The 21,862-nt window shown below is 50.7% G+C and overlaps 1 protein-coding gene across 18 annotated transcripts in view; it reads left to right on the forward strand.

Annotated features, from left to right (window-relative positions):
* The first annotated feature begins 524 nt into the window (after window positions 1–524).
* C12H1orf61 (chromosome 12 C1orf61 homolog) overlaps window positions 525–21,862 on the forward strand; it is a 32,360-nt gene continuing 11,022 nt past the window's right edge. For 3 of the 18 annotated variants that reach the window (XM_030824200.1, XM_030824201.1, XM_030824202.1), the window contains exons 1-4: window positions 900–2,634; window positions 6,680–6,770; window positions 7,249–7,421; window positions 9,940–10,014. In XM_030824200.1, the coding sequence (XP_030680060.1) occupies window positions 2,377–2,634; window positions 6,680–6,770; window positions 7,249–7,421; window positions 9,940–10,014 (597 nt within the window). In that variant the 5' untranslated portion in view covers window positions 900–2,376. Of the gene's footprint in view, window positions 600–899; window positions 2,635–6,097; window positions 6,303–6,679; window positions 6,771–6,988; window positions 7,422–9,939; window positions 10,015–10,143; window positions 11,175–14,090; window positions 15,237–15,341; window positions 16,363–16,428; window positions 16,618–20,034; window positions 20,200–21,862 lie in introns of those variants that run through there. The other 15 variants (XM_030824203.1, XM_030824207.1, XM_030824208.1 and 12 more) reach the window with 13 other exon arrangements.

Here is a 21,862-nt window from a genome sequence, read left to right on the forward strand (position 1 = left end):
GGGGGTACGGGCGCCTCTGGCTAAGCTCCCAGAGAGGCCCGGCTGCCTCTCCCACCGCCCTTCGCTTCTCTTTTTTCCTTTATTTATCTCATTTTTCCTTCTCCCCAGCCCTTCTTCCTCTCTCGCCCGTCTCGCTCTTAGCCCCCTCTCTGTCTCTCTCTGTCCCTGTCTCTCTAAGTCTCTGCCTCATCTTCCCTCTCCCTGGCTTGCCAGGCTTCCCCCTCGCCCCGGCTTCTCCTGGTTGTTAATTATTCAGCCCCCTGGCCCCACATCCCAGACCAGGCTGCCGCGTGGAGTTTGCGCAGAGAGGGACGCTGTCCGCTTTCCCTCAGGCTGGGGTCCCGAACGGCGAGCTGGGAGCGGACCGCATTCAGCAGTACCCGCGCTCTCGGCTGCCCAGGCTGGACCGAGGCTCCGCTTGACGCCGCGAACCCAGACACTGCGCATGCAGGGCCTCGCAGCCGAGAGCGCACGCTTGGGGAGACCCGGCGCTGAGAGGCGGCGGCTAGGAGGATTTCCTGGGGCCGGGTTCGGCGGGCGGCAGAGGTGGGAGCGAAGAAGTCCCGCAGCTCCCGGCCCTCGGGCTCCCGCGGCTCTCGGTGGGTGGGGCTGGCTGACCGTCCAGCCGGTTCTTCGCCCGAGCCGGGTGCCGGCGGCCGGCAGCGCGCGGAGGAGGCCCGGGCGCTGCGCACCCGCCCGACCCCGCCGCGCCCGCGGCCGGAGGCTCCCAAAAGCCGCGTCGCCCCGTCTAGGGCCCCCTTCCCTGCGGGCGCCTCGGAGCCCTTTCCTAGCCCTGTTGTTTCTTCGCCTTTTCTATCACTTAGTTTAACAACTTTAACGTCTTTAGTATGTCTCCTTTTTATTTCATTTAGCGTTACTTTATCCTTTTTGTTGTAACGTTTTATTTCTTTTCAAGTGGGTTTTGTTTTTCCTTTATCTGTTTCCGATGGATTCTCTTTTCTCTTTCTGCTCACTTCTCGCCTCAGCTCCGGAGCCCGCGCTTTCGCTTCCTCTTCCCCGCGCACCCACGGCCCTGCGGCTGGCGTCAGCGGTGCCCGCAGTGGTCCAGCCCGGGCGAGGGCGCGAGGGTCCTGGTTCCACCCGGAGTTCGGTCCGCGCGCCCAGCGAGTCCGCGCCCGGTGCCGCTGCGGAGCTGAGACTTTGTCGAAAGCGGGAGTCCGAATCGCTGCCGCCGGCAAGAGCGCAGAGAGCAGGCAGAGGAGCCGCAGGGGCCCTGCCTGCGGGTTCCAGCCTGGTTTTGGCCTGGCCCTGGGGCACACCAGAGGGCCCAGACCTGCAGTTCACACGGAGGCCTCAGGCCCACGCTCACTGAGACTCAGGGGCCTGCAGGCCATCGTGCAAGAACCACACAGACACCCACCGAGTTACCCGTGAGCCTCACCGCCAACTCAAGGGCGCAGGCACACCCTGCACACACTGACAAACACGCATAACAAATATCACACACACAGACACACACGCAGCCCCAAACCACACACATACAAAACACAGACTGTGGACATACACATGATCACGGGACACATACACGAGAACAGCACACATATGACTGCACATTGCAGGTAGACACTACACACAGACACATAAGCCTACTTGCCAACTCTCTGCCACCCCGGGATGTTTTAACCCTAACTCAGCCTATCAAGGTGGTGACTCCTGGCCAGTGTTGGGCAGCTGGAAGGGGACCTGCCTAGTCTCACCAGCGGGCACAGCAGTAACCTAGCAACTATAAATACAGCCCCCCAGAGTTCAGTACCTCTGCCTGGACTGAGGTTGCCAGGGCTCCCACACTGGCTGCTTGTTTAGCTGAGGGATGCAGCCAAAATCTAAGAGCCTGAGCCCCAGAAATGAGCATCAGACCTAGAGAACCCTATTTGAAGCAGATACCAGTACTGCACCAAGAAATGGCACCACGGTACAGAGTATGAAGCAGACATGCCATACATGTGCCAGTATGTGTTCCGTGCCACATGCATCATACGCGGTGCTAGGATTTGGCCAGTACCCACATAGAGACCGTTATTTATGTGAAAACAAGCAGAAGAGATGTATATGGTTCTAGGAATAAATGTCACGTGTGTACAAATACAGATACCAATCTGCACCTAAGGAGATGTAAAGTTGAAAATCTCTTTCCAGCTCATGGGTACCGTTATCAAGCTGGAACACTAGCCTATGTGTCTGTGGTGAAGTCTGGTCTCCCTTCCAGGGCAGAGGGGGTCATTTGGTGCTATGAGAGCATTGTGGTGAGGCTGGATTATGGGAGAACTATATGTACCTGAAATGTAATCAAGCCACCAAAAAGGGGGATTTGGGTAGTTTTAAAGGGGAACCCCGTGGTAAAGGGCTGTCTGGGCTATGTCCTCAGAATTTCTGGAAGATGCTGTCAGCCACAGCAGCAGTAAAAGTGGTGGCCAGGCCTGCATGGTGGATGATGGAGCCTGTCTGCAGGCAGGTATTTGTGTGCACAGACTATGCTTGGTAAAAACATTAACCTGTTTGTGGTACACACAGATAGGTCCCAACAACCAAGCCCGGCAAGACGCAGACAATGTGTGGCCACAGATGTCCAACTGGATTGCCAGGGAGATGAATTTTGTAGGAGAAAATATCAGGGTAAGAGATATTTTTGTGCACACACAGAGTTCCATAGGATTGGAGCTTAATTTTTCTACAGGAGAGCTGCAGAAGTAGGAAAGTACATAGGTCAAAAGAGAAATGCTGGGTGAGCCTCATCCTAGAAGGCCAGGATGAGTGGAGAGAGGTCTCTATAGGGCAGCCCAGGGAGAAGCCCATCCATTGTCCAAATGACTCCAGAGTATTATACTATGACACTTGCAGAGAAATGTGCCTGGTGAAGTTGCAAATATATTTGCCAATTTCTTGGCGGAGCCTGGGGGAGAAGCAGGCAGGAGGGAGGGCCATATACCAGGTCTCTAACATGGGATGGAGAATGGAAGGCTTGGCCCCTGGGGTTGGCTTTCAGTCTCTGTGTCTGCCCTATCCTTGACCAGGTTTCTGGTGACTCTCAGCACCTTTCTCTTTCACTCTTACAGGTCTCCGTCTCTAAGTCTCTGCTCCTCTCAGTTTCTTTCTGTGCTCAATTTGTCTTTCTCTCCCTATCTCTTCAGCTCTTTTACTATTCCGTAAGACATGGCCAGAAAGAACAAGAAGCAGTCAGACCTAGGAGCAAATATAAATACAAAAGCATGTCATAGATGCAGAGGTCATTAGTGATAAAGCCCATCCATCTTGCTGGTCTATATAGATATACATGACAGCAAATTTCCATTTTTGCATAAAAATCCAAGTATAGACTTGAAGCTTGTTTCCTTTTAGTCTTTTAGCCACTGACTCTTTGGGTGTCTATCTCTTTATTTCTTTCTGGGACCCTTCTTCATTATGCCACTCAGAGTCCCTGGACACTGCCACAGTTTCAGTAATCCTACCTCCCCCCAATATTGCCTTCTTTGAAGTTTGGCTCAGATGGGCGAAGGCTTTTTTGAGAAAGAGGTAGCTAGATAGCTGCGTTGCAAGCAGGGATGTGGAGAGAGACATTTGAAACTTGATGGAGATGCTGGTATCTCCAGTATCTATCTAGTTTTGGGGTCAGTCAAACAGCCATACACCGTTAATCCACCTGGGGAGTGGAGTGACAGAAGGATATGGTGGAGTGCTGGAACCCCAGTGCCTCATTGGTGCCAAGGGCCAGCAGAATCCCACCCAGCCAGGCAGAGGAAAAGGTATCCAACTCAGTGGAGGCAAGTCCCTAGGACAATATAGAGGGAAAACTGTGAAGGTCTTCGCTTCCCAACCACGGACCTGGTATAAATAACGTCTAAGTAAGAGAGGGATGGAGTACGAAAAGGTAGGCAGTGAAGCGACTCCTTAGATACCGAGGCACCCTGTGGCGATCCGGCTGCGGAGCCTAAGAATGAACCTACGGAAGGTAGCTTAACCTGGAAGGAAGAGGAGGGGCTTGCGGCTCAATCCTGGTGGGAGAAAGGAGGGTCCAGAGTCGGACCATGTCCATGTGGTTTCTGCTCATCATGTGTTGGTTGGAATGAATGCGTGAACGCACCAAAAGCCACTGCTTCGGGTCCCATGGCCATTTACTAGGTGGTGGGAAAAGGAGAAAGGATTTGATAATATGGAATGGGCTCTGGATTAAGACTCAGACTCAGCCTCTAAACCAACATGGGGTGGCCCCCATCCTGGCCCCGTGCCGAATAAACCTGGAGAGCTCATCCCTTCCAACTCCAAATAAACAGCTCCTTGTTTTCTTGCCAGATCTGAATTCTCTGTGCCTCACTCTATGTGCTCTATGTGAGTTTGTGACTCTATCCCTGGCTCCCCCACTCTCTGTGAGCTGCAGTTCTGTCCCTCTTGTCTCTGTCATTGCTTCGAAGCTTTTCTGGCTTCATCTGTCTCTGTTTTCAGGTCTCTGTCTCTCCCCTCCTGCCCGCCCCCCCGCCCCCGGCTGGAATTAGCCTTTGTGAATTCAAAGGCTTCTCACTGAGCTCCTCCCCACTCTTCCCAGAATAACATTGAGTAAAGTGAGATAAAACCCTCCCGCCCCTAGGTTTTTTTTTCTGTCCTACTCCCCTCAGCCCCCTCCTCCAGGGCTACAACCCCCTCTTATAATGTCAGATAATTGCTGGTGTGCAGCTCTGAGGAGCCAGAGCTGATACCAGGGAAGGAGAAAGGGGGAGAGAAATAAATAATAATCTGTCTCCATTCAGCGTATATAGGTTACCTGATTTGCATATATGCTAATAATGCTATAATTACCCTGCTGTTCTGGCCTATGATCAAGTTCTATAAATACATAGGATAGCAGAGCTAGGCCTAGCAACACTACCCCCAAAATCATGGAGTATATGTATGTATATATGCGCATTTTATGTACACTCTAAACCTATGAGCCTCTCTTTGTTAGAACACACTCCCTTACAGATCCCAGCTCTTCAGACGTTCAGCTACCCCTCTTGTGTTTTGAAGCTACTTTGGAGGAGGGAAGACATGCCTGAATGAGAAAACATTCTAGGTTTTACTTAATTCTTAGTATTAATTTCATTATGAATATTATGGCTATTTTTAGGAATATCAGACTTCCCCAAATTATTGAATTAGTTATTATCACCTGGATTCCCCCACCTCCTACAATCCTACACCTTGGGGTACAGGCTGGTGGGTAGGAACAGGAAGCCCCCATCTCTTAGGCCTACTGAGATGTTTCAGAAGGCGCTGCCTACGGGAGAGGAAGTGGAGTCCTCTTCCCCAAACCTGCTCCTCATGCCTCAGTCTCCTGGCACACTCACCACTCGAAGGAAACCAGGGGGAAGATACACAGGGGGCTGTGCAAATTTTTGGGTGATGGTGGCAGAAGTGGGGAGGAAGCTTGGAGGAACATAAAAGATGCAATCCACAGCTGTCTGCTTTTAATTATAATTATCCCCTTTCGCTTCCTTTCTGGCTAATGAGGGGGGGGATTTAAATTTTTTTCTCCCTTTTCTCCCCCTCCCTCCTTTCCCTGGAATTGAGGGGTGGGGTGAGTTCAGGATCCTCCTCCCCTTCCTCCCTTATCCCCTGGTTACTGGTAGAAAGGCAGGCTCCAGAGGGTGGTGACAGTATGAAGAGATTTGTAGGAACAAAAGAAGGACAGGTTTGGATTGCTGGACACGTCCCAGAGTTGGAGAGACCCCCCCCCATTCCACTGGCACCCCCTCCCATCAACCCCCCAGCTCCCTAGACAAGGAACTCAATGTCTTCCAGCCGGTGAGAAAGGAGCTAACGGGAGCCCTGGTCTAGAGAGAAGGGGGAGGGAAGGGGTGGGGAGATGGGGGGGGTGCAAAATTAGTCTCAAAGGATCTTTATTTCTGAGCTAGTGAAGCAGATGTAATCAAGGGGAGAGCAAAATAATCATAATGGGAGGAATGGGGGAGGGGAAGCGGGGCTGGAATTGGGGGACTGGGCCAGGACAGGACTGAGAATTGGGGGGCAGAGAACATTGAGTGGGGAGAGTCTGTTGCCTTCTCTCACCCCTCTAAAGTCTCCCTGCTTTGAGGTGGGGAAAGAAGGACCCGGTCTATAGACTCTGACCTTAGCCCTCAGAATCCCTCATTCAGAGCTTAGGGATCGCCAGGCCAGAAGGTGGCTGGGAAGGCACCAGGGAGAAGAGAGCCTCCCGCCCCCAGTTGAGGGAGGTGGTGAGGAGAGAGGAGACTGAAAGCAGTGGGGGAGGGTGAGAGAGGGGAGCCAGCAGAGACTCAAGTGGCCTCCAGGTCTGTGGGACAAAAGTTGGAGGGAGATTTGTGTATGAGAGAGGAGGGGAGGGGGCTGTGGGGAAGGGGGGGCTTTGACAATGAACTTGAGACAAACTTCATTAGCATGCAGGCCTGCTGTCTGTCACGTCGAGCTCAGACCGAGTTCCCATGCAGACCAGGAAGAGTGGGAGGGAGAAAAAGGGAGGGGCTGAGGGTGGGGGTTAGAGAGAGAAAAGAGACCCAACCATTGTACCATTCTGGGCCTCAGCTTCCACCAAATATTGGGACCCCAGCCCTGGAAACCAACCCCCAAATTGCTCTCCCTCCTCTAGGAAAAAGACAATTTATCTCCCACTTTGACTCTGTGGTCCCACCCCTTCTCTTCTCTTGTCTAGACTTCCAAGTGCTGGCCTTCATCTCCCCGCAAGATGCGCCCCCCTCCAGCTCTCAGCCTTCATCTTCCTACTGTCACTGTCTCCTTCACAAGTAAGGTCTGGATTTGTGATTAGTTAAGCTGACCGGGATAGGAGTTGAGGGGAGGCCTGGGAAGGGGGGCCTGGAATGCCCTGAGCCTTCAAATGGCAAACTGTGTCACCTTCCCATGACTCTTCATCAGCTCAGCGCCTCACCCTCCACACACCACTTAATCACTCTCTCAAGTTCCAAAGCGAATTAAAACTCAGAGACTAGGGACCGAGTCTTTCCGTCACACCCTTTCTCTTGCTTGCCTTGGGGAGGAGGGTGGCCTGGAGGAACAATAGCTTCCCTTAGCCCCTTCTTCCTGCCTCAGGTTAGAAAAGGCAGTAGGGGAGGTGGCAAGCAGAGTGGAGGTGACAAAGACCCCTGCCCACACAGGCATTGGAAGGAAGAAGGAGGGGCTTCGTCAGAGTAGGCTGTTATTTTGGTGGTGGTGGTGGTAGTGTCTCCAGAGAGGGGCAGTACCCCCTTTTTGCTGCCTTTCCAGGGAGAGCAGCAAGAGAAAGAAAGAGAGAGGCAAGCGAAATTCCTGAATGGATAGATAGATGCTACGTCATCGGAGCTGCATCCTCCACTCCACAAGAGGCTAGGAGCTGGGGGGAGAGAGGCAGTCCAGCCGCAGGGGCCACCCGAACAGTCTCTCCTCCTCACAGAAGCCTGGTAAGTGCCCATTCGGGTCCAGGGAGGATCCCAGCCCCCTCAGACATCTAGGCTGGGAGTGGGAAGAGATCCCCTAAAATCAGTCAGGACGCCCTAACCTTCCTACTTTACCTACTGGCTAATGGAGGCTAGTGCAAAATCATCACAGAAAGAAAAGGCTGATAAAAGATTTAGGGGGGTCCCCAAATGGATGAGGCATGTGTGTAGAGGTGGAGTTGGCAGCAGGGCTCTCACCTCCATCCTCCTGGGCACCTATCGCTGAGCCCAAGACAGTGGCTCTGCCCGCCCGCCCCAGAGTGGCTCCTGGTTCCCCACCTTCCCCCAGCCCATGCAGGCTGGAGACAGCTCACTAAGTTTGTCAATGGGATTGTGGGGGGGCTTTAGGGTCACGGTGCTACTGATCCTATTAATCTGCCCCTCCCTTCTCTCCACCAGACATGGCCAACATCTTAATGCTTGTACCAGAGGAGAGGCAGGAAGGAAACTGTAGTGGAGATGGGAAGGAAGTGAAAAAATGCTTCTGTATTTGGACTCCTGACCTTGTTTCCTCGATCTGGCTCTTACTCCTTTCTGACCTAGAGACTTCAGCTTTTAGGGGAGGACAAAGTCTGAGGGACTTGGGTATGGGGGGAAAGGAGCCAGATGTCCCCCGATGAAAGAAAGGTGGAGACTAGAATTGGAAAAAATCCAAAAACATTTTATAGGATTTAGATTAATTTAATCCCTCCCCCTTTCCCCCCTTTTCTATGAGCTGGCAGGTGGGAAAGGGGCTGAGTGGAACCTAAAGGCAAGTGAGGTATCAGGGAAAATGCTTAGGTTCTAGAAGGGGAGAGAACCCTACCCCAGCCCTCTTCACACCCATCTAATGGAGGGTTTTTTGTTTGTTTGTTTGTTTGTTTTTGTGCATGTGTGTGTGTGTGTGTGTGTGTGTTTTCCTACGGAAGGCCAGGAGATATAGAAAGAAGGCATTTTTCCTGCCCCTAGTCCCCCACCCACACTGTGCTTTCTGGGAGACAAGATTGGGGCCATTGTGGGGTAGTGAGTGGAGGCTGGAGCGGAGCAGACTATTCCTGGAACCCCAGAGGCCAGATTGTTGGGCGAGGCTAAGGCTGCCAGCCATCATACGTGCACACACATGTTCCATGCCTGCTGGGCTGTGTTCTTCATCACCCTGCTCCCTTAGGCATTGTGCATGCTTTGTCGGCGGGTGGCAGGGCAGAGATCAGTGATGAGGGGAATAACTGCCCCAGGGACCCCAGAACTCTCATTGATTAGGGTGGAGGAAGGAGCCAGAGGCCCCCTAACTGTCCTTATGTCTGCTTTCTAGCATGTCAGCAAATTGGTGTGGGGTGGGGGTAGCCCCTTCTTTGGTATGAAGATAATTTCAGACTGAGACATCCCTTTATGAAATGGATGGGCTGGCAGAGCTGAGGCTGGGAGTCAAGTGAGTATCTGTGAGTGTTAGAAGTGGGGAGGGGGCATTCAAAGCACCCCTCCTAGAAATGAGGCTTGGATGTAAGGCTTGTTCTTGCTCCCCAGCTCCCCTTTTTTCTGATTTCCTAAGTTTAGGTAGGTTATCTTCCTGACTTAAAAAAATTAGTTGTGGAATTGAGTTTGAGATGGAAGAATTCACCAGCTTACCCCAACCCACACACAAACACACACACACATATAAGTGTAAAAATACTCATCACAGTATTTTAGGAGCTAGGTCACCTGCGGTATACAAGCCACTCCCCCAAATCATAATTTAACCTGAAAGCCAAATTCTGGGAAGATAAGACTATAAAGTACTGAGACTGGGTTCATACCCAACACTAATAAAAAATAAATGCTTTGTCTTCACACCTTTTGCGTGTATGAAAAAGAGAGGGAGAAAATTGATCACTACAAGATCCTGAGAGATATACTTGGATAGGTGATAAGTAGATAGGTCATGACAGAGATGAGTGGAGAAAGCTAGAGAGATAACATGATTGAGAATATCATAAATGTGCATAACACTTTACAGTTTACACTGCACTAGATGTAGACAGACAAAAATATATCCCTAACCCTAGCTCTTTCATTCTATCCTAAGCATGCTGTCCCATAGATCCCAGGCAGCAGGAATCTGTAAGGAGATAATGTCCATTGGGCAGGAGAATACTTCCTTAGATTTAAGTCTAAGATCTCCACAGGCTGTTTGAACAGGGCCAAACCCCTGGGCCCAAAGGTTTTGGATGGAGATGAGAGAGGTTGTGAGGATAAGGCTGGGTTAGGGTTGCCCAGGCGAGATGGAGCTGAGAGGCCCAGGCCGGAGGCCATGCCTGCATGTCTAGGCTTTTCTCATTATCCCCCTGTGCAGCCTCAAGCCTGGCGATTGAAGAGGGGAACATAGTCTATCCAGGTCCTGAAGATGCAGGACTAGGAGAAGAGGAGTGGCAGAGAGAGTGATAGGAAGGCTGGGGGTCATCAGGGAAAGAAGGCTGGACTTCTTCTCAAAGGACTTTAACCTTTGCATTCTCCTCCTTGACAGGAGCTGGGCATCCAAGAAGAAGCAGCCTCATTTGTTTTCTGGTGTCATCGTAGGTGGCCACCTATGGCTTTTGGGGTATTTATTTTCTTATTTATTGTTTCTGATGGTGGAGTGGGTGGGGGAAGAAAAGGAAAACTGGCCCTCTCTCACTTATGTTTTCTCCTGTTCTCTGTACCCCTCTACCCCTCTCCCTGTCTTTTCCAGCTTTCGGCCCCTGATTTTGGTCTACTCCAATTGTAGAAAGACCTACATAAGTCAATGATAGGCCACCCTGCTTCCAGTTCTGTGATAGAGAGGAAAGGCACTGGGGATACAGGGAACTCTTTCCCCTTCTCCCATAGGCTCCTGAGGGCAGAATTGGAGGCCAATTGACCTTGGGGGAGATGATTGGTTGGAGAAGGGAACAGAGATACTTGTACCTGGGTGACAGAGGTGAGAAAGAAGAGGAGCATGGGTTATGGTAAATGGGGACCCAAGGAGCTTAAATAACTCTGAGTGGGTATGTATGCCAGGGTATACAGCTACAAGCATTGGGAGGTGGTACTGCTGGGAGTATCTGTGGATTTGTCATTGCATTGGTCTGAGTTGATAAGTCTGAGTATGTGTGCATGTGTGTGTGTGTGCACATGTGCGTGTGTGTGTGTGCATGTATGTATGTGTATGTGTGTGCGTGTGTGTGTGTGTGTGTGATGCGCAGCACCCTTGCATACTCATGCTTATGCCCCTTAAGGAGGCCATTTGCTGATGGTTGAGGGTCTTGTAGAAAGGACTCAGTCTGGATGAACCAGCCAACCCTCTACCATCTCTACCACCTTGTTCTTACCTCCCGGACACATAAGATTCTCAGGCAAGCGAGTAACGTGTGGGCTCAAGAATAGAACTGGGAGCAGGCAAGGAAGGCAGTACTTACACAGGCCCAAGGAATTCTCAAGCTGGCCCCTCAATAGGAGGAACATACCACTCTCATGGGGAAGAAGTGTGACATCCTTAGGGACGATATCCTCCAGATTATTTCTCCATACCTCCTACCTTTTCTGCCCACATGAATAGATATTTTATATATATATATATATATATATATATTTTTCACACAGCCTCAGTATTTTTTATTGCTAATTCTTGCTTTTATTTGTGACTATCCCATAGACAATGCAGATATCTATAGCAAAAAAATGTATGATATTGTTCATAATGATGCACTTATAAGAAATAAATATCTGAATCCACCCTCTCCCCAATGCAGCTTTCATCTGTGTCTTCAAGACAAATTAACCTGGTAATTGGAACATAGAAAAAATATATGCTTTTTATTTAATTACCTGATTATTTCAAGAAAGTGCTTGACTGCCAAAATGTATTCTGGAACCTGAATTATAAAGATCCATCCAAGAGCTGCATCCAAAGAGCATAATTCGGGCCACGTTTTTCTCTACATGGGCCTCTTCAGGCACACAGACAATAGGTGGGCATCAGGGCTATAAGGGATGGGGGTGGGGACGGGCACTGGCAAAAAATACGGGCTCCTAGACTAATCAAGACACTTACAGACTCACATCAGCACCAGGGAATCGATGTGCTCTCCCCACAGCCCCCTAGAAATTCTCTGGAAGAACTCAGGGTGGGGTCTGCAGTCCATCGCTCTACAGAACACTCCAGCTGACTGTGCGGTATGCTGGAATCAGGGGACTACTCCAACTGAGACCTTCTCAGGGATACTGAAGCTGGTGGGCCAAGCCCAAAGGGCACCTAATGCACCCATTTTACTCCAGCTGTTATAATCTTATAGGCCTGCTGTATCTAATTAGTAGAAGGGTGTCCTCTGGTCAAAGGAGTGATCAAATAGTCACGAACCCACAACACAATAGACACAACTCTCCCCTCCACCTCCCCCACAGATCCCACAGAACACACAACTTACCAAGACCCTCACTCCCCATCCGTAATGCCCTTAATCTACCTGATGGCAAATGCAGACTTGCAGACATACTCACGGTACACAGATCTCTATTAATTGATCAATTACTGGGCACCCACTATGCTTTAAGCATAGTGTTAGCTACCATGGACAAGGGTATGTGTGAAATTGCCCCTGCTCTGGAGAGACTGTCTCATTTTCCACCCTCCAAGTAGTATCTTTTTTGAAACTGGAACAATGGTATACAAACCAATTCCAGTTAACATGATGGTGGGGAGTTTTCTGCTTCTTTCATGGCTGATAGCTCTTTCTCCATTGGAATAAAGACAGATGCCCTACTCACCTTTATCCTTGAGCAGGGGTGGTGGGAGACTAGGTTGTCAACCACACCCAGACAAAACCAAACAAAAAATTACTTCATCAGCAACCTTGACAGAAATGGGGATTCTATGTGGGTAGTGCCAGGACAATTTAGACTAATCTCCATTTTCCTTTGTTGGGGGTCTCTCCTCCTTGTATTTGGACATTCTGTTTAGGCTGAATTACCTATGAAGAACCCAAAGCCTCATTAAGAGGCAGAGGGATATTGCTCTTTATCAAGCTATTTGGAGAAATTTAGATATATTTTCAGAAGACATCTAAATACACCAATTTCCCTCTTGACCTTGGTTTTTTAGGAAGTCCAGCTGAGTCTGAATTTGACCAATAGAGGTGGAGAGGGGGAGCCTCCAATGGCCAAAAAAAAAACACCTTTCTGTTATCTCCCCACTCCAATAAAAATACAGCAGTGGCCGAAAGAGAAGGGAGGTTCATGCTGATTCCAGTTGCCTCTTGCGGCACTGTTTGGTCAGCCCAGGCCAGGATAAGGGGTTGTGGTGATAAGCTTGGGCCCCACAGAGGGCAGAGGACTTGGTTGGAAATTGGTAACAGAGGAGAAAAGGGAGAGTTTTAGCTAGCAGAACAGCCCACTCTTCCTCACTGGCCCCAGCCTCCCAGGTGCTGGTGAGGGGAGGATGGATAGGGAGGAAGGTTTGCTTAAGGTGCTTTTGAGAGATCTTGTGGGAGGGCAAATGGGGAGATATTTGTAGGGGCAGTTGGTAGTATGTTTGGAGAAGTATAGGCCCTAGCTAGAATTGCTGGAATGTCTGGAGGGTATTGGGGATCCTAGAAATGGGTATGGTGTGATTTCATGAGAAATCTTTGAGGGGATTTATAGTCACAGAGGGGAATGGCTGGAAAACCTATAGCTTTTCCGGGGCGGATGGGGTGTGCATTTAGCGAATGCCTTTAGCAGCACACCAGGAGGCAGGTCTATCTGTGAGAATATTTGAGAGGGGTTCTGGGTTTTCTCGCAACTGTACTGCAGAGACAGGGACCCCAATGCTCTGCTCCCTGAGTGCTTCATTCTAAGCTGTAGGAGCACCTGGGAGGGGGCAGGAGGAAACAAAATAGGGAGTGGACACCATCTCTGTCTCTTTCCTTCCCCCCTCCTCATTGGCTGGTGTGTTCCCTGTTCTGGAGGGTGAAAAAATTGACATTGTGGAAGCGTCTAGAAAGCCCTTCCCTTGGGTAAGGGCCTTGAGACCCTAGCGACTGACAGAAGGAAAAAGCTATGCCAAGCCCAGCCTTGTGAGCATCCTGAGACCTGGGAAATTAGATTGTTTTCTTCAGCCCCATATTATCATCCTGGTAGAGCAACACCTGGCTCACAGGCTTTATCTTATTCCAAACTGCCCCCCACCCTGCAGTCATGTTGCCAACATCAGTGGAAGCGATTATTCAGACATTCTCCAATCTTTGGGGGAAGCACCGAATTAAACCCACTGCCCACAGGCTTGCATCTAGCCAAGAACAGCTTTCAGGCTTGGCTTTGTCCTGGGCTGTGCAGACAGGCAGATAAAACAATCTGATGGGGCCTGATGACAAAACTGGTCATCCCCTGGAGCACGCTCCTGGTGGCCTAGTGTTCAAGGATCCCTGGTTATAGGAGCTGGCCCAGGTTAACCTGGCTGACAGGCTCCAGGTATGTGAGTTATCGTTTTTTTTTTTTTAGTAAGGCAGTGGAGAGTAGAGTGGGTAGAAGGGTGGGGTGGCTTGGGACCAGGAATTCGAACAGCTCCCTGGCAGAGCTCAGGTAAGGGCCCACAGCTCGTTCTTCCAGCTCTACTGGGCAGCGAGATTCGGATCCTGCCTGCCTCCGAGTATATACCTCTCAAGGTTGAGACTAGGCAGAGGCCGAGCCAGGAATGTCGTGCTGGGCCAGATAAGGAGCCAGGTCGGCAAAGTCCCAGACGGAACCTTGCTGGAGGGCGATCCTCCTCCCATAACCCCAGCTCTCCAGACACCTGGAGCTGGACCACGGACTAGAGGTCAGAGTCTCACCATGTCGGGGAAGGGCAAGAAGGCGCTAGCAAGGGCCTCCATGGCTGGATGAAAATCTGTGGGTCTTGTCCCGGCTGATACCAGCTGGAATCCTCACCCCAGCCTCCCCTACCTGTAACTTTGGAGCTGCGAACACATTCAAGAGATATTCCAGTTTCTGCAAGGCAGAAAAGGATGCTCAGCACTGCTCAACCCCTGCATCTCCCTGTAGGAATCCCAAATTTCCAGGATCTTTCCCTCATTGTTTTGGGTTGAAAACCAGCCAGACAGGTTCCTGCCCTTTCTAAAAGGTTCGGATCAGTCTGCTAAGGATCAGAACCCGAGAAGCACAAAGAATATTCTGATGGGAGAAGGCTGTAGGAGTAGCGTCTGCAGTCATCTGGTTCTTTCTGAGGGGCTTTCACCTGACCTCTTTTCCACCTTTGTGCCCTGGTGTTGGTGCAGCATACCTAGGGCCAAAATAGAAAATGTAGAACCTACAAAATGAGTGAGGTTGGAGATCAAAACCACAATGGCAATGGATTGGAGGTGGCAGGCGGGTCTCGAGGGTGAGTGAGGCAGCAAGAGGCTGAGAATCAGCACAGAGACGTAGTAGTCCTCCGATCCCCATTCTCCAGGGGGGAGGGGCGCCCCAATTGCGCTCCCCGGCCGGCCGGGGAAGGGGGAGGGGCGGGGCCGGCGGGGAACGAGCCGGTGACGTCAGAAGCGGTAGAGCCAATCAGAGGATGGCCTGGGGAGGGAGTGTGAAAGGATGAATGAAAAGTCCGGAGCCGGAGCGCGCCGGGGCCAGAGCCGCGGCAGAGGCAGAGGAGGGAGCGAGGAGGTGAGACCCGCTCCACCTTGCTCGCCTAGGCTCGGCGGAGGCTAACAGCAGGGCAGTCTCCTCTGTCCGGCGCCCGCTGAGCCCCGGCATCTGGAACTCAGGGCCCTGGCGCTCCACGGGCGGGAACTGGCCGGGAGGACCGCGAGGGAGAGCACGGATGGGCACCCTGGGCTCGATGTAAGTGGCCTGGCCAGCGTGGCGCACGAGGTGGGCGAGCGCCTCGGAATCCGGCGTGCCCGCGCGTCCGCCACGAGGGGCCGGCCGAGCCCCCACCCTCTTCGGGGCTGCGGTTTCCCATTCCTGATCGCACCCCCTTCCCACCCGTAGGGCACCGCTCGCCTCGAACCCCCGGCCATTTTCACAACCCTGGGTGATCTCTGGTCCTCTTTGCACAAAGCCGTTTATCCGGGGCTCTGCAGGGCCTGGGACTCTGGTCACCTGCCCTGTCACCCTCTGCTTTCCTCCCCTCCGCCCCTCTCATGGGTACTTTCCCGGATCTCTTCCCGGGTGGGGTCTCTGCTGTTTCCTTCTCTCCTCGAGAGACTCGCTTGGGAGTCTCTGGGTCGCCCCCACCCGCCCCCCACAGCCTTTCCTCTCTCTTTGGGTTGCCGGGATTTCCCTGCTTCCTATTAGGACACCTCTGGGGTTTTTACCTCCAGGGTTTGGCTGCCCATTTCCCCTTTTAGTCGGCCTCTCGGATCCAGCTCTTTCCCCCACAAGGGCTCCGCTTCGCTTCCAACGCCCTTCTGAGTTGGCGACGTGGCCGGGCCGGCCCCGCGGCTCCCCATTTCCATCCCGCGCCAGGCTCGGGCTCCGCCGAAGGCAGGGCTCTGGCTGTCGGATGCGCCCTCGATCTTCCAGAGGAGGGCAGTGGAGACCCGGCGAGGCTGGGGAGGCCTCTGCCTGGGTCGCTGCGGTCTTCCCGGGTGGCACGAAAAGCCCGCGCGTCCCTTCCACCTGGGACCAGCGGAACTCCTGCTCCTGGCCCGAATGGGAGAGCGGGAAATGGGGCACCAGAAGCTTTTTGGGTCTGGGTCGGGGTCAACTCCCCGACTTCGACGCCACCGGTCATTGCGTCCTTTCCAAGCCTTTTTCGGTCTCTGTCGTGTCTGTATCTCCGTGTCTGAGGTTTTTGTTGTTTTGTCTTGGACTTCATTTCTGTCTTCACTCTTCCCCTTAACTCCACTCGTGTCCCTTCCCTCCTACTCCCGCTGACGGGCGACCGGGAAGCTGCGGAGGTGCTGGCGGCGGCGGCGGCCGGGAGGCTGCGTGGAAGAGGCGGCAACAGCAGCCAGGAGGCGGGGTTGGTTGTTATCTTTGGTTATCTAGCTGTATGAGTGGTGTGGAGTCTTCATAAAGCTAGATAACCGAAAGTAAAAATAACCCCATACACGGCGCAGAGGGGCCCGGGGAAAGCCGGTCTCACAGGCGGGAGGGGGAGGCTTGAGCGAGGGGCTAGAGCCGCGAGGACTGACCAGCACCCGAGGATACAAGAGGAGGAGAGAGACCTCACTGGTTCGGGCGACATTTCACCCCCTCAGCACCCCAGTCGGCACAGGTAGGAGTCACAGTCCCATTTCACTTCAACCAGGTGCCATATTTTCCCCCCAGCAGAGTTGTGGGGGTAGCAAGGAAGCCTCATTGTGGTGCCCTCTGGTGGTCCCTGCTCAGGATGAGGCCTTTTCTGGCAGTCTGGGTCACTGCTTGGGAAGCTGATCCAAGGGAGAAATCAGTTGAAATCTAGCTGCAGGGTTATTCCGCCTCCCGGCCCAGTCCTCTCTCTCCAGCGGGAGCTGGTGAACGGTTTCCCACAGGCTGTCCACAGCTATGGTTGGGTGGGGGAGTTTGGAGGAAGTCACCTGAGAACACTGGTCTTTGCTTAAGTCGGCTCCTTAAAGCCATGTAGGGCTATCCAGTTTGGTTGGAAGATGAGGGCGTCTACGTGAAAATAGGAGCTACAACTGAAGGTGCTGAGAGTGGGAGGGTTGCTCGAAAATGTAAACAGGGTGGCAGAAGAACCTTTTGCCCAGTCTGGGTTCTGGGGCAGTGGAGTGCAGGGCAATCTCGGTTCCATTTCCGTTGGCCTTCCTCCTTCCGACTCAGGACCTGAGGCCAATCTCTTTAAAAGATCCTTATGCTGCTTTGTCATTACTGACCAGAGGGGCTGAGTTGGGGCCTTTTAGGACACCCAACCTTCCCAACCCATCTTCACTCTTGGAAATCATCTCCAAGAAAAAATGGCCTCGAGAAGCTCTGAGGATCTCAAACACAAAGGAATTTGTAGCTTAGTATCTATGCTGCCCAGAGAAAGCAAAGAATTAGAGAGATTAATCAGGGCCTTTCCTAAAAGAATCCATTTATCTGGCTTGACCTAAATATTTTAAGCGAAAGAGTGTTTAGGTGCAGTTGAAAGAAGTATAGTCTAGAGTCACTTTGTGGAATAGAAGCCAATGTAGCCAAAGCTAGAAGTAGCTCTCTCTGCATTTACTACAGGTCTGCATCCCATACACCGGCACCTGGCCTTCCCGGACACGGGGCAGGAAGGAGTAATAAGGGGGTGGAAGAACTGGACAAAATGACCTTGACTGACTCCAGTTTCCTGTGTAAATTTAACATTTCCTCCCAGGACCTGATTTTATAGCTAGAAGATAATGATTCAATTATATATTATGTGGGAGAAATATTGGAGGATCCAAACTCAAAAAAATTGTGCTTTGGGGAGCCTAGAATACATATGTCTTCTTCCTTTAGATATTTAGAGGAAGGCGAGATTAGTAGCCTCTTACTTTCTCAGCCATTTGGAATTTGGGTTTTCTGGGGGAGAGGCAGGTGGAGACTGGATTAGGGAGAAAGGGAGCAGGTTTTACACGAGGACTAATAATTCCTAACACTACTTTCTAGGCACTGGGCTTGCATCCCTTTCTTTACTCTTTTAACATTGTGAGATAGTCATTATTAACCCCATTTTACTGATGAGGAACCACAGACTCAAATGAGTTGCTAATGTTACTCAGTGGTTTCCAATCCAGTGCTTTTTCTTTTTTTCTTTTTCTTTTTTTTTTTTTTTTTTTTTTTTTTTGAGATTTAGTCTCACTCTGTTGCCAGGCTGGAGTGCAGTGATGCCATCTCGGCTCACTGCAACCTCCCCCTCCTGGGTTCAAGCGATTCTCCTGCCTCAGCCTCCCGAGTAGCTGGGACTACAAGCGCGTACCACCATGCCCAGCTAATTTTTGTATTTTTTTTTTAGTAGAGACGGGGTTTCACCATGTTGGCCAGTATGGTCTTGAACTCTTGATCCCTTGATCCCTTGATCTGCCCGCCTCGTCCTCCCAAAATGCTGGGTTTACAGGCATGAGCCACCCTGGCCGGCCTAACTCAACCCAGTGCTTTTTCTACTGAACTTGCCTATGGGAACAACTGGAGAGAGAGTGAGGCAGGGAGGGTAAGACGGGGTTGAGCTGAGAAGGGAAGGCATGGGGCACAGGAGGGGGAAGGCACACCAAGAGAAAAGCCCTGCCTATGAGCAGCGGCTGGGAGCTGGGATGAGAGAAGAAGCACCAAGAAAGATAAGATTCCTTTAAAAACAAACAAACAACAACAACAAAAGCCTTTCATGTAGCTTGTTGGAAATGTGTATTTGGGATCCACTGAGGCTCATTCACCTGAGACTTAGAACCTGTATCAGTAACCACAATGGGTTTAAATTATTATTGTTGTCTCCTATTAGTGCGTTTGACCTACCTCAGGATATCCAAAGGAGAACAGAGGGAAGTGGGGGTTTGAGAACTGACACCCTACAAAACCAGCACCTCAGTGCAAAGGAGGAATAGAGCCCAGGAGGGATGTGGGGGTGAGGGTTTGTGTCTGCCTTATGTGAGCATATGGCGTGTGCATGTGGGTGTGTGGGTGGGGTTGTCAGGAGAGTGATGGGTGACTGTGTGTGTCTGCTTTATGAGGGTGAGAAACTGAGTGGTGTGTGACCTGGTGTGAGGTTGGATGTATGTGCTTCCATGGTGGGTGGGAAGCTCGGTCGTGACATTAGGGACATGTACGTATGGCTATGTATAAGTATAAATCCACTCTAGGAACAGACACTCTTGGATTTGGAAGGAGGTTACCAAATGCAGACATCACGGTGACACTGCTGAGTTCTCCCCACCCCCTCTGTACCAGATCGCATCTCCTCCAACTGAACCCCACAGGAGAACTGTGGGACTGGGGTGCAGGGAAGCCGTGTTAAAAGGGGCTCAGAAAGGCCTCACCAGAGTTACCAGTTAGGAAATTTCCTCTCTTGTATAATCACACCTCTGCCTGTGTCTAAGAATTTTCAGTTCTATTCTTTAGATACTGCTACATCTACTATTTTTACTGGAAACCAAATTCTAAGCTGGTTTCTTTATTCATTTCTCTCCTCAGCCCCTGATTTTAATACCCTCCTATTGAATTCTAGGTCCAGGAAGCCAAAGGCAATTTTCTCTCAAATATTTGACCCAAGTGTTGCATTATCAGCCACACCCTCACTCTTGGACAAATTCTCCTTCCACCCAATTCCAGGCATGGAAAGGGTTTTGTTGATAAGTTCTTACAGTCACAAGAATCATCCCAGTCAGCAAGCCGTGGGAGAGACAGAAATAGAAACAGCAAATTTGACCAAACCAAGGTCCATGTTTGGGTGTTTTCATTTATCAAGCACACAAATCTCTGAGCCTCAATTCAGATATTTGTATAATCAGGATAAGAAACCCTTAGGATTATTGTGTGCAGAAAATGAAGAATTCTACATAAAAGATCGTATACTATGTTATGACACTCATGGCTAAAGGGTAATTCTTAGATTGCAGAAAGGTTAAAGGCTACAGTTTGGAAAGACTGATAGCATATGATTGGTTTCAGAATGTAAAAAGGGCAGCTCTCTGGCATGTTCCTGACTCAGGATCTCATAACATTTAACTTGAGGAACTTCCTCCTTTTCCAGCTTTGGGAGTCAAGGTGAGAATCATGGGAACCTAGGTAGGAAGTATCTGAAGACTTGGGAGAGGAGGCACAGTCCTTGGGAAGCCTGATAAAGGGAAGAGGTTGGAGTCCACGTGGCAGAATGGCCATTGTTTTCTTTCTCCTTAATGGATATTAAGACTTACTGGTAAGAGCACTTAGGATGGGTAAACTGACTTACATAGATAAATACAGCATGTGTAAATGATAATTTCAAGTTTATGCCATTAAGCTCCTGGATTCTAAGTAACTAAAACCACAGTTTATTAAATTAAAGGACAAGTTAGGTAGTGGCTTTAATTAACAAATCCTATAGAGACCTGCCTATCAGCATGCAGACTTGTCTTCATAATTGACTGACTTTAAGAAGGGATGTCTTCTCTCCCTTCGCCTCACAAACCAACATCCCCCCAGTCCCCAGTGCAATTCCTAAGGTTGGTAACCCACCGGAGACGCACGGGCCCCTATGTCTGAAAGTCTTTCTTGAAGTCTGCACGTTCAAGGTTTGAAAGTTGGAATCTGGTTGTTGATTTTTTCACCTTCCTTCACTCCAATGTTCTGGGAATGGATTGACCTTCCCACCTCCCTTCCTTTGCTATTGGGACCTCAGAGATCTTGAGGGGTGAGTATGTCTCATCCAGCGACAGGGTGTGCTGACTTCCCTAGGAGATCATGAGTTTAGGTTAATGCTTTAAAATCACTAGAGGGAAGGAGCAGACAAAACTATAAAAACATTCTTGGGGCTTTGAGGAGAATGAGGAGCAGAGTTATGGAAGGAAGGGTGGGTGGGTGCATATTTAGATAGGAGAGAGAAGGGGAAAAAGGGAACCCCCTCCTTGCCACCCAGGCTCTCCCAGGGCCGAAGTGACACCCCCTCCTCCTCCTGCCCTAATCCCCCCATTAAGGCAGCTCTGAGTTTGTTATGACAGCGGCTGAAGGCTGCTGAATTGCTGTTTGCTGTGTCTGCTAATTGGACTGAAGGGTTGGAGTCTGGACACTGAAAGGGACTATTGTTGCTGTTTACCTTCTACAGCCGCCTCTCTGGGGACCCTCTGGGTAAAGGGGAGCAGCAGCACCCCCTTAGGGTCATTGCACCCATTTCCTGCACAAGGGACTGCGGTGGGGAGACAGCTTGTCTCATTGCGTTGGAGTGGTTTGAGCTTCTACAGCACAGAGGAGACAAGCCAACACCTGAGCCAGTCTCATCTCCAGGCCAGGGGCCATCCAGGAGCTCCCAGGAAAGAGGAGTTACATGCTTGTCTTTCTCCTTCTTACTCATTCCCTTCTTCTTTAGGGATCTTTGCTTTGCCTCTTCCTCCAGCTAATCAGGCTTCACCCCTGCACCTTTTCTGACCTGCTTTCTTCTAGGTCAGTGATTCTCAACTTGGTTATGCACTGAATCACCCGGGGAGCTTTTTAAAAAATGTTGATGTTTGGGCCCAGCCCCAGACCCATGAAATCAGAGTATGTGGAAATGATGCCTAGACATCATTATTATTTAATGTGCACCTGAGGTTATGAACCACTGATGTAGGCTCACCTCTCCACCTGGGAAACACATACACACACGTAGGCATGTACCCACATGCCTGTGTATGTGTACACGTGCACACACAAACACACCCCGGCCTTCCCCTGCCTTTCCTCCGAAACTCCTGATATCTATAATACTATCAGACAGGTTGTATGTCTTTTTAATTATTATTACTAAATTCCTTGTAGGAGCCTTAGCATTTAGAATGGAATTTAGAGGTCTGTACTTTATCTCCCACCTCAATCTAAGCTCTTCCCCAAGAGGAGGGACTATGATT

Source organism: Nomascus leucogenys, chromosome 12 (assembly GCF_006542625.1).
Source record: "Nomascus leucogenys isolate Asia chromosome 12, Asia_NLE_v1, whole genome shotgun sequence".
Classification (NCBI taxonomy): Eukaryota; Metazoa; Chordata; class Mammalia; order Primates; family Hylobatidae; genus Nomascus; species Nomascus leucogenys.